Source organism: Chiloscyllium punctatum, chromosome 11 (assembly GCF_047496795.1).
Source record: "Chiloscyllium punctatum isolate Juve2018m chromosome 11, sChiPun1.3, whole genome shotgun sequence".
Taxonomy (NCBI): domain Eukaryota; kingdom Metazoa; phylum Chordata; class Chondrichthyes; order Orectolobiformes; family Hemiscylliidae; genus Chiloscyllium; species Chiloscyllium punctatum.
In genome coordinates, this window is record NC_092749.1 from 41,876,937 (window position 1) to 41,889,893 (window position 12,957).

At 41.5% G+C, this 12,957-nt stretch overlaps 1 protein-coding gene across 1 annotated transcript in view; it reads right to left on the reverse strand.

Moving 5' to 3' along the window:
* Positions 1-6,104: 6,104 nt before the first annotated feature.
* mta3 (metastasis associated 1 family, member 3) overlaps positions 6,105-12,957 on the reverse strand; it is a 242,560-nt gene continuing 235,707 nt past the window's right edge. Inside the window, exon 20 of the mRNA XM_072580676.1 lies at positions 6,105-10,420. Coding sequence (XP_072436777.1) covers positions 10,330-10,420 — 91 coding nt within the window. The 3' untranslated portion in view covers positions 6,105-10,329. The remainder of the gene's footprint in view (positions 10,421-12,957) is intronic.

Below are 12,957 nucleotides of genomic sequence, written 5' to 3' on the forward strand. Positions count from 1 at the left end.
AGCTCATTGGCAATGAGCTGCGAAAAGTGACAGGCAGCTTTTAGGAGAAATGCAACTGAAGCTTGCCCATAGGCAAGTGAAGAATATGGGAAAATTGGAAAGTTTTCCAGATCCACATTTACGCCAACATGTTTTAAACATTTACTTTAGTGGCAGCTCCTACCTTGACTCTCCTAATGCTCTCTAGTAAAGCCTCAGAATCCAACAGATTCTTTGAATCAACCTTCAGAATTCATATTAAAATAGCTCAAAAAAATCTATCACACAACTAAAACATGTTAAGAAGAAATTTCTATTATGTACTTGATAAAAGTGCAGTGTTGTGGAGATAAAGTTGGGGAATTAAACTCCTTGGATAGCTCTTTTCATTAAATAAAGTCGTACAGGCATAATGGGCTGAATGACCTTTGTCTGTACTGTAACAACTCTCTGACAGTTTCCAGCCAGAATAGGCGTGATGAACCAAATGGCCTCCTTCTGTTCTGTTGGACTGTTTGATGGACCCTTCTGAAGAAGGATTGAACTCAAAACATTAACTGTTTCTCTCTCCACAGGTGCTGCCAGACCTGCTGAGTTTCTTCACAACTTACCATTTTTATTTCAGATCTCCAGCTTCCACCATATTTTGCTTCTATTCAATTGCATGGTCTATAAATTGAGCCATACAGGGCTCACTTTTCAAGCACTAATGGCCTATTGGAGCCCCCAGATGGAAAGCAGGAGTACGATACGCACATGTTGGGAAGGGACAAACAAGAGACATCTTTTTTAAGCTGGGCCTGAAGCCTGTGACGGATGCGATAGCACCTTCTTGTGACCATTTGTATATATTTGTATATCTACCAGAATAGGAGAAAGTGAGGACTGCAGATGCTGGAGAGTCAGAGTCGAGAGTGTGATGCTGGAAAAGCACAGCAGGTCAGGCAGCATCCAAGGAGCAGAAGATTCGATCTTTCAGGCATAATAAACTGGATAAGCTGTGTTGATTCTCCTGTGCTGTATATTGTTTTAATCTGTTCCTGCAAAGGTAACTCATTCAGCAATTAGATGGAATTCTGGATGCTCCTCATTGAGCAAAGTAGTTAGAATATTTTTCACTCTATTGTTATTCTGGATGTTCCAGATAATCTAGCTGTCAACCAGACAACTGGAAAGAGGAAAAGGCTTAAAATCCTAACCAAAGTAGGCTCAGAAGTAAATGAAACCCTCAAGAATCTGCTTGCTTCTGCTAAACCAATGGACCAACCTGTTCCAGTGCCCTAAGCTCTAATGGGGAGAAGGGAGTAAGAGCTGGCTGGAGACAGAGAACACTGTTCTACAAGTTGGAGGGAGTAATTGGGCTACTCTCATGGTGGTAGTTCCAAAACAAATGGTGGTTGAGATGATGTAGGGAATATGAAGTAAATGAAAATCAGGTACCAATATGTAATGCACCCAACTATTTGGCAAACATTGACGATCTATTCACTGTTCATGCGAGGAGGCCAGATTGTTTCAAAATAGATCCGACAAATGTCAATCTGCAACTTGATTTAGTGAATGAGTCAAAGTTGTATTTGACTGTTAGTACCCACATGTTTCTAGTTCCGTTTCATAAGCTGCCATTTAGTGCTTCATCAGGCACTGGAATCTTTCAAAGGGTAATGGCCAAAACACATTGAAGTCCTTGCATAAGTTCTGAAAATTTGAGTTCAGAAAGGAGTCAACCACAAAAGGGAAAAAAAAGTCAGTGATTAAGTTACATCTGTTAATAAATGAAAACAAAAGGGTATGTAAGTTGTGTCAAATTTTGAACTTTTTGTAGGCGGGAGGAGTGTGCTAGCATACAAAACTAAGGTCCCAAACTCTGCCTGAGGTTCACGCTTCAGTGTTAATTTGCATTGAGTTAATTTGCATCATATACTCAGAGAAACCAACCCTATGGAACAGCCCAACAGAGAAAATAAATACCCTGCCTGAATCTAGAGTTGTAAGGAACTGCTCCAAACCCCAATGTTGTGCTGATCTCCAATCCTTCCCCATTCATCCCCCTCCTGCATTGCCCTCCACTCAACTCCTCACATTCCCAGCCATATGTATCAAGCTGTTGTGTCACCAGCATCATCCTCACTTCTCATCATTGTGAAAAATTACTCTCAGTCAGTCTGACAATTAGTCTGAGACCAAATATCTTGAGAGTCTTTGAATTGCTCCTCACTATTCTGGCATGCCTTTAATTGCCAGTGGGAGCTCCAGAATTCCTGGTCAATTAATCTAGTGGAACATCACCAAAGTATGCGGGTAATGTGGCTTTTAATCAAACAATCTACAGGAAACTTGGAGGTAAATGCTATTAGTTCATTATTTTGACTAATCTATAAATACAGAAGCAATATCTGGGCACAATATTGACAGCAATGTGAAAGATATTGAAAAAAATGACGTGAATACATTAGTCAACTAAACATTTTGAATGGTAAAAATGATTAAAAACATAGTTGGAACTGCTGATGGTGTTCATTTAAAGAACACTGTGGCTGTATAAAGTGAGAGGTTTAAATTTAAAGAAAGGCACTTAAATCTGGAATATTGCTTAATTTTATGAGCCTCCCCTTGCAGGACAATACTTTACATGCTGAGAGCTCACTTTCAGAACATCAATATAGTTTTAGTTCTGCTGCTCTGTACACAGTTCATTTAGGTGAAAATAAGCTTGAAAAACAAAACTACAAGTGGGCAAAATCGCTCTACCTAGGCCTCACCACACACAGGCTGTGTCAAATAACTTTTGAAATGATTCTGGAGAAAGAAGAAGTCTGTCAGGGGGAATATAGACTGAGATTGTTATGTATTGTAAAGGGTTTGTGCTGCCAATAATGGCAGATGGGCAAAGGGGGAACAAACACTGTTGGGGAGAGCAACCAGTTCTGATCAAACAAAAGCAGTCGATGTGGATGGATAAGTATGCAGCAGTTTTGTTGATGACTCAGAATCACAAGCCGCAATTCACTTGAATGTAATGAGACACTTAAGTGCATTAATAGAAGAAACAGACTGTCAGAAGTCAAAAAGGTGGCACAAACACAGCACATCAAATAGGTTTTAAAGAGACTTTTAAGAATGAATTGGAAAACAACAAGTTGCAGAGGTTTCAGAATGGAGTTCCAGAGAAAAGAAATTAATGATTAAAAAGTTAACATTTTCTTCATTCTCCAAGTCATTCCTTGGCAACCAGTTCAAAAACAAAACCTTGAAGGTGTAATTTCATATATGTCAAAATAAATATTTATGATGCCCTACCTTTCACACCAGGACTCTAACAAATTACAATAAGTTTATTCTCAAACATGGTACATCAGTTACAAATGGACTACATCACTTAACAATGAGAGGTATAGGCCCAGAGTGGACTGAAAAGAAAGAGTGGCATCTGAAGTTCACTATTAATATGCAAAATCACCCATCAATTTACATCAAGACACAGAAACTCCACAAATTGCAAGTCACCATAGTTACTGTCCAATTGGTGCCACTCCACCATTAGCTTCGAGGAATCACAATTTCAGCATTAACTTTGCGCTGATTTTCAGAGGACAAGAGAGGATAAAAGGGACTGCTGTATTCATTATATTGGACTGGTGTTCCAATGATTCGTGTAATGCCCATACACCACCATCTTCCCTCAGTATGTCTGTCTGATTGGTAGGAGGGATCCAGCAGTACTGGCAGTGTAGTGGTAGACAGATAGTCAAGATGGAGTTTCCTTCAGAGCATTCGACATTGACTCCTAACCCTCTGAAGTCTCATGGCATCAGGTTAAACATGGAGCGAGGAGATTTCCTGATGATTATCATGTCCTACTCGCCACCTCTACAACTGATGAATCAACACTCGCTCATGTTGATCAGCATTTGGAGAAAGCATTGAGACTGGCAAAAGCACAGGATATACTCTGGGGTCTTCAATGTCCACCACTAAGTGTGGTTTGGCAGCACTACCACTGACCAAGCTGACTCCTAAAGAATATTACTGCTGGACTGAGTCTGTGGCAAGTGTTGAAGGAATGAGCAGGAGAGAAAAAAAAAAGACCTCTTCCTCGCTAATCTGCAGGCTGCAGAGGCACCTGACCATAACATTATCAGTAAGATTGACCACCACATAGTACTTGTGGAAAAGAAGTCTCTCCTTCACATTAGAATATCCTACATCATGTTGTGTGGCATAACTACAGCGCTAAATGGGATAGACCTTAAACAGATCTACTAACTCAATACTGGACATCCATGAGCCACCATGGGCCATTAGCAATGACAGAATTGAATTCCAGCACAATCTGCAAACGCATGGCTCAGCATATATCTCACTCTTCGATTACCATTCAGCTAGGAGATCAATCCTGGGTCAGTGGAGAGTGCAGGAGGGCATGCCAGGAGTAGCACTATGCATTATCTAAAAATAAGGTGTCTAAACAGTCTACTTGGTAAACAGCTAAAGTGGTAAACAGATTCCAACAAAGGATTCCACAACCAACATTTCAGATTTAAGCTCTGCAACTCTTCCCATCTGTTGTCAATGGCAGTGGACAATGAAACAATTCACTGGCTCAACAAATATCCTTCACCCATAATAACAGGGAGTCCAGCACATCAGTGCAAAAGAAAAGGCTGAAGCATTTGCAACAATCTTCAGCTGAAGTACCAATTACATGATCCATCTCAGTCTCTCCATATGTCCCTGAATGATAGAGGTTGGTCTTCAGCCAATTTGATTAATTCGATGTAATATTAAAAAATGGCTGTAGGCACTGGATACTGCAAAGACGCTGCAAACTGACAACATTCTATCAATAGTACTGAACACATGTGCTCTAGAACTTGCTGCTCCCCCTTTTAAAAATACCTCGAAATCCATTTCAGAACGATGCCCTTTAATTACTGGCTTGGAGAAACACCCAAGTTAGCAGCTGATGCAAAATTGGGATAGGGTGGTCAAAGAATAGGGAAGAGGCCAACCAAAATATGAAGAGAATAGATGCATTGGGAAAACAATGAGTGGCATGTGGTACTTAATATGCAACAAAACAAACTGTGTGGAATGAACTTCCAGTGAAATGGTCGATGCGGGTAGAGTTACCAAGTTTAAAAGATATTTAGGCAGGTACACAAATAAGAAACATGTGAGGAACATGGGCTAAGGACAGGCAGGTTGGACTGGTTTAGTTTGATATTATTATTGGCATGGACTGGTTGGACCGGAGGGTCTGTTTCCGTGCTGTATGATGAAACTTGAGAAGTTAATTAACAGTGGAATATAAACAGAACTGCTGCAAGCATTATAACAGAAACAGCCCAGTTGAATTGGTGGACCCTAGTTGAATCACCAGCTCAGTGCTTATGCTACCAGGTTATGACCTTTTCAAACTCTATTTGAAATGAAGGCTATGCCATTATGGTATTTCACATGGATTCATTAAGAAATAAAATGTAACAAGGCACAGGTACAAAGATGGGTTAACTTTATTTTTGAAGTCTTGTACAAAGCATTTACTGATAAAACAATAATAGCAGAGTATTTGTATTAATTTCTTCCTTACAGAAGAAGCAACTTTTTCTTAACATAAAAAAATTAGGTCCTTATTCACAACTGCCAAAGCAGGGCCTGCAGACAAAAACAACTTAATTTCCAGCTCAAGGAAATGGAGTGCCAAACAGAAACCTGATATATCACACATATCTGCAAATCTTGTTTTATCCAAAACACCTGTGCTGACATTGTTCTGCATGGTATAACTGAAAAAAAGTTCAAAGCATAAATTGTGAGCATTTCTTAACTATCAAAGCAGAACCTGGCTTTATATCACAAAATTATTAAATAATTAGAAATAACAAAGATATCTGCAATGAGTTTAAGCAAATATGGAATAACATTTGATTTCTTCTCCTGCAATATTATGATTTGAAGGTGCTGGTGTTGGACTGGGGTGTACAAAGTTAAAAATCTCACAATGCCACGTTATAGCCCAACAGGTTGATTTGGAAGCACTAGCTTTCAGAGTGCTGCTCCTTCATCCAACCACTTGATGAAGGAGCAGCACTCCGAAAGCTAGTGCTTCCAAGTCAACCTGTTGGGCTATAAACTGATGTTGTGAGATTTTTAACTTTGCAGTAGTATAAGCTTTTAACGAGAGGTGTGAGAATAGAATGATTGTGAGGGTTTACCTTTCTTTGGTTAGATTCTTTCAATTTTTCCCCCCACAATAACAATCAGTATTTATTGAGAATCCTCACCATACAGTTTCTTAAATCTTGTGTTTGCATAAGTGTCATTATTAAGGATGCTTCTGAGATAAAGAAGCATTCACTTTCATAAAACGTCCATCTTAAATGCACAGCCTGCAGAATTTCCCTTAGGCACAATTGAGATATTATACACAAAGTTATATCAACTTGACTGAAGTGAAATTGCATTCAAAGTTTCAGTGCAAACTAAGCATCGTAAAGCCATTTATAAAATAACTCCAGCAGTGTAATTGAAATGAACTGGAAAAAATCCAATGATGCCTTATGATGCTTGGGTGTGGGAGTATAAGGACAAACATTGCCTTCAGAGTGTAGCTGTAGACTACAAAGTAAGCAGCATTTACCCCTCTATCCTACAAGCCTTTACTTTAAGTCCCAAATTACTCTGTTTAGAGTCTAAATTTTCTCTAATCTTTTCTTTCCACAGAAAATGGTACAGATACCAGGTCTGCCAACAACAGGGCCTCCAACTGTGCTCTCTATCAGAGGTTGAGGCAATTTACCAATGTTGCAGGTTCTGGGCAGTGCTACTATCTCATTGTCATTCCCCCTATTGTGGAAATTTGTACTCCTTCAAGGAGACCATTCTAACCTACTGGCTTTCATTTCAATGGTCAGATCACTAAATGTTGTTATCTTAGATGACTTGAAGTGAGGCCGTTCAGAAGATAGATTTGCCAGAGGGAATGGATGTATGGGACAGTGAGGTGGGGCAGCTGTAGAAAGCGATGTGTGAGGAGAAGAAATCCCTCTCTTTAACAGGCAGCTTATCCTGATAAAACCTGCATTTGAGGACTGTCACAAATCCAGGGCTCCACACCAAGACTCCTTCCTGAGAGTACAGCATCACCTCACTCTCATGAAACCCTCAAGCATCCAACTTTCATTAACCTGCCACCATTGCAAACTGTGCCGAGTGTGCAACTCAGCAGTGGATTAGCTTCTCGACATTTGTCTTCAGTAATGGAGATGGGTAAAACTTGGAGGAGGTAAGGAATGCATTTATTGTCAGACACTGGCATACAAAGGCCAGAGGATTGGGTGGATCAGTGGCTACAGTTACAAGGAGTCAGGTGATGGAGCATCAAAAGGAATGGAGGACCCTGGATACCATTCTGAGAATCTAGGTAACCTTGTCAGTTCGGTCTCAGTGTTTGTGTCATGACCAGTCATAGCAAGATTGCACAGGCAATGCTACCGCTCCAGGAGGCCACCCAACACCTGACAGCTTCATTTGCAGCAGGATACAATCATAACTCTCATCTCTTTTCAGGGTCAAGGTTTATCTCTTCCAGTTTTGGGAGATAAATTGGAGGGTGGTATGGATTTTAGCATCTTTGTGGTGCCTTTGAAGGATCAGGTAACTATCATTGTCCCACTGTCAGTCAGTCTGTAGGGTCTAAGTGCCTAACACTTCCATCTCCCATGCCAACACTGCTCTAGACAGCAGGCCAACAGTGGCAGACAGGCTACTTGCTGAGCATAGCAGTCCATGTGAGACTGCACAGGATCTCAATCCTGGGTTACAGATCCCAGAATCCTTGTTCTAGGAGCAGATGGCTGTATCAGTTGAAGTATTAGCTCATTAGACCAGCATCCATCCACACTCCAACCAACTACATCAAAGGTCAGCTTTTTTGCTGTCAATCCTTTGTCAAAACTCAATTCAGATTAAGAGTTGGTACTGATGTTTTAAGTCTAGATTAGAGTGGTATTGGAAAAGCACAGCAGGTCAGGCAGCATCCGAGGAGCAGGAAAATCGATGTTTCGGGCAAAAGCCCTTCATCAGGAATGAGGCAGGGAGCCTCCGAGATGGAGAGATAAATGGGATGGGATGGGGCTGGGGAGAAGGTAGCTAAGAGTACAATAGGTGCATGGAGATGGGGATGAAGGTGATAGGTCAGAGAGGAGGATGGAGCGGATAGGTGGGAAGATTGGCACAGGTCATGAGGATGGTGCTGAGCTGGCAGGTTGGAAATGGGGGCAGGGGAAATGAGGAAACTGGTGAAGTCCACATTGATGCCCTGGGGTTGAAGTGTTCCGAGGGAGAAGATGAGGTGCTCTTCCTCCAGGCGTCTGGTGGTGAGTTGGCGGTGGAGGAGGCCCAGGACCTGCATGTCCTCTGCAGAGTGGGAGGGGGAGTTTAAATGTTTGGCCATGGAGCAATGGGGTTGATTGGTGCGGGTGTCCAGAGATGTTCCCTAAAGCACTCTGTGAGAAGCTGTTGAGTCTCCCCAATGTAAAGGAGACCGCATCGGGAGCAACGGATACAATAAATTATATTGGTGGATGTGCAGGTGAAACTTTGATGGACATGGAAGGCTTCTTTGGGGCCTTGGATGGAGATGAGGGGAGGAGGTGTGGGTGCAGGTTTTGCAATTCCTGCGGTGGCAGGGGAAGGTGCCAGGAGGGGAGGGTGGGTTGTTGGGGGGCGTGGACTTGACCAGGTAGTCACGGAGGGGTCAGTCTGCGGAAGTTGGAAAGGGGTGGGGAGGGAAATATATCCCTGGTGGTGGGGTCCATTTGTAGGTGGTGGAAATGTCGGCGGATGATCTGGTTTTTGCAGAGGTTGGTAAGGTGGAATGTGAGGACCGGGGAGTTCTGAAATCTGCCAATTTTAAAATTCCAACCACTTTAAATATTCCCTTCAAAATGCTGTGAATCAGTATCTGAAGCTTGTCAGCATTCCATTAAAGGTGCTTAACAATGTTCATGTACCTTTTGGCCAGCTCAAGTTATTGAGCAAACGTTGTACTTAACTGCATCCTCACACTCCTCCTCTATTATGGCAGGCATACACAATGCTTTGCTATGAATCAAATGTTTTGCTCTGAATCTGTAATACAAGAATGTGAAGATAACTTTCAAATACTGACCCTTCTTCTGCCCGGCACCAAATACAGTTGAAGAACCAATTGTACTGAAAATATATTTTGTGTACTAACAAACATAGCCCTGCAATGCTCTTAGTAGTGCAATTATTCAACTACAGTAGCATTTTCAAATGATTAGAAAATAAAACTACTGTGAAATTTTGCCACAAAGGGCACAATATTAATGCAAAGACAGGCACCATCTAGAAGTGGGAATTGCTCATGTGAAATTTGGAAGCAAAGTGAGTTTAGGATCTCAACTTGTTTTTGCCAGCTACCTAATCAGATTTCTCCTTCCTGGTTTTCTAACTCCAAGCTACACAGTTAGAATGCACAATCACATAATGTGACATTAGGTAAAGACAAAAACTTGAAGATACAGCAAGTTTTGAAAAGTGTTGGTGAGAGACAGGTTATGAAAAAGTCATGATCAGTATGACCGGGAGCCATATTTAATTATGTTTCTCCTGATTAACTGTTGGTTGGAGCTAGTAGTTAGGAGATAATTGTCCCCAGGAACAGGAAGAAGGAGCTGGCTGCTTCATCAAGACAGAGTAAATGGAAGTGTCTGAGGAGATGAACAGTGAGACACTGTGTCCAAATCATGGATGAAGTACGGGAAGTGGGTTATTGATTTAATCAAATCTGATAAGGTAAATTTCGGCATTACTTGTACTACATGGTGCATAACTCACCAGTATCCACCAAGTATGCCTTGCTAAGCAACATACTCTTGTATCCATCTACATACCACTCATCATTCACTTTGTAAGCACTTGTTCAGCTTCCCATTTATCTATCTAGAGCTGCCAGTGATGTATTCTGTCTGTACAATGACTGTACTGCAATCATTATTTGAATATGTGACCTTCATTCAAAAAGAGTATAAAACAGGAAGGAGAGGATTAGAGGTTGTTTGACACAGCATATGCAGCTGACTGAAGCACCTCAGCATCCTTGTCTTGCAGATGTCAGGTGCTAGAAATATTACCTTTGACTCACATGGTGACTTTACTCCAACAGTAGCTAAATTATGAGGAGCCTGAGTGATTTCCAAGCTTTTGCAGAACAACAAAAGTCTGATGGCAATTTTTCATGGATCTTCATCCATTCTAATGGTGCACCATCACGGTGTAAATGTTGTTGCTCCAGTGTGTCCTGAACTGGTGGTTCTCAATTCATAAGTGAGCATGAGCAGATACTATTGACAGGAGCATCTGTCGAAGATCCAAGGTCGACACAGCTGGAGTCTGAATTCTGGGGTCATTCCTGATAAGTAGAAAGATAAAAATGTAATAGTAACTTGGCAATAAACATAGGGGCATAGAGTACAAGAGCACGGAAGTTATGGTACACTTATAAAAGATACCTAGTTAGACCTCAGCTGGAATACTAGGTAAAAACAATGACTGCAGATGCTGAAAACCAAATACTGGATTAGTGGTGCTGGAAGAGCACAGCAGTTCAGGCAGCATCCAACGAGCAGCGAAATGATGTTTCGGACAAAAGCCCTTCATCAGGAATAAAAAGCCATTCTTTTCTTTTCTGTACTGTTTGTCCTGTTCGGGTCCGAACTCTGCTGGTTTAAAGGTGGTCTGGAGTCTGTATGGGATGAGTTAGTTACGGAGGCATGCACTGAGGAAGCAAATGTGGTTGTGGTACCGAGTTTGTTTCACAACATGGTTGAAGAGCTTCAGAGCAGAGGAAATGACCTGGGAGTTGCAATGGGAGAGGGACTCCCTGAGATTCTTGTAGAGAGAGGAGGAAAACTTCTTCAAGGCAGGCATCCTTGCAAGAGGATTCGCAGTAGGGTTAAAATCAACAAGGTAAAAACAATGACTGCAGATGTTGAAAACCAAATACTGGATTAGTGGTGCTGGAAGAGCACAGCAGTTCAGGCAGCATCCAAAGAGCAGCGAAATGACGTTTCGGACAAAAGCCCTTCATCAGGAATAAAAAGCTTTTTATTCCTGATGAAGGGCTTTTGTCCGAAACGTCATTTCGCTGCTCGTTGGATGCTGCCTGAACTGCTGTGCTCTTCCAGCACCACTAATCCAGTACTCAGCTGGAATACTGTTTACAGTGCTGGGTGCCCTATCATAGGAAGGATATGAATACAATGGAAAGAGTGCATCAGGGGTTGATGTGAATGGATCCAGAGATGAGAAAGGTAAAAGGAAATTTGAAAGAAGTTTTCCGATCATGTGTGGCCTGGACAATGAATGGGGAAAAAATTGTCCCCGCTCTCTCAGACTGGGAACTAAAAGACAGTTGTAAATTTTTGCAAGAGAAGCAAAAGTAAGGTAAGAAAAAAACATTACAAACAGTGAGTAGTTAATGTCTGGAACATACTTCACAGAATTATGGTGCAGGCAGATTCAGTTGAGGCAATTGAGAGGGCATTTTGTTATTTAACTAGTCATCCAATGTGCAGGGTTGTAGCAAAATGCAGGTGATTGCCACCAAGTTAAAATGCTCAAAGAGCTGGTGCAGACATATGGGCTGAATTGCCTCCTTCTGCAACTTATCTGCAATTCTGTGAATGGCAATAAGAACATGACAGCATTACTAAAGTAGGTTATTGTCAGAATTTCTAGCACAGAGTCAGTGATTCTTTTTGGAACATCAAGTAAAGTTCACAAATGACCATGAAAGACATGAGCTAAAATGGCCATGAGACATATGTGCCACCCTTAAAACAATCATAGATATCTTACTTTTGGTCTTGCAACACAGCACAGAACGTCACAGAGTACTCTTTAACTGAGTGGTAAAAGTGATGTAATCTGAACCCAGGATAGGGATGATGGTATAAAGGACACAGAAGTGGGAACTCCATTCCAAGCTCTTCCACTTCTCACCTGCTGTCCCCACATCTGCCAGGGAGGTAACATGCTGTTCCTTCCAAAGGCCAAGCTATCACAGCATAGGTATTGGTGGTACAGTCATTAGTTCCAAGACCAGACAGCATAAACCAAAGGCATCTCAGCTGTCAGACAGGGATCTGAGCAATCTGCTTCTACCTCTGCAGAAGCCACAAATTGATGCCAAGTTGTAGTGACAGTAATTGTAAGAGAAAACTTTAGTAATAAGCTTCCTTTTCTACAACAGCACACACAACTGAAAGATTTGCATCATTTTCACAGCGTGTATTCTCTGTGCCAAACTGTCCTTTCAGTTGTTTCATGATCAATGGCAATACATCACAGGATCTATCTATGCAATGGGAGTATACTTGGTTGACAGATTGTATCATTCAAAGGGCAGAAGCTACATTTATCAAAGTGAGCAGAAGAACGTAATTGTTTTCCCTCATGTACGTCAAAAGTTGAACCTTCAACTCATAAAGGCAACCCACACATTAATGTACATAACTGGAGTGGCAAAGGATCGACCATCTTCATAGGTCTAGCTTCTATCCCTTGTTCATTGACTCATTGTAACACTTAGATACCTCACTGGTGGGACTACTCACAGGACAAGCTTGAAAGGGCAAATAAAATTAATCAATAGAATGAAAGTGATTGGGTAGATTTATTGTCCTGGATTGACATATTTGTTCAATCGCTGGCAACCTGTACCAAGACAGACCAGACAGAGATGCAAATCTGGTTGCCTGCTTATATTGGCTATTGCTGGTACAGGGGATGTTGATGCAGGTCAGCACCCTGTTACATAACTCATTCACTGCCACCCATATTCAACTATATGCAGCTATAATGAACCAGAGACAAAGGAACTGAAGACAGTGAAATTTTCACAGTAACTGACCATTTCTAGCCAGCACTACTCTTCAGTTACATCAA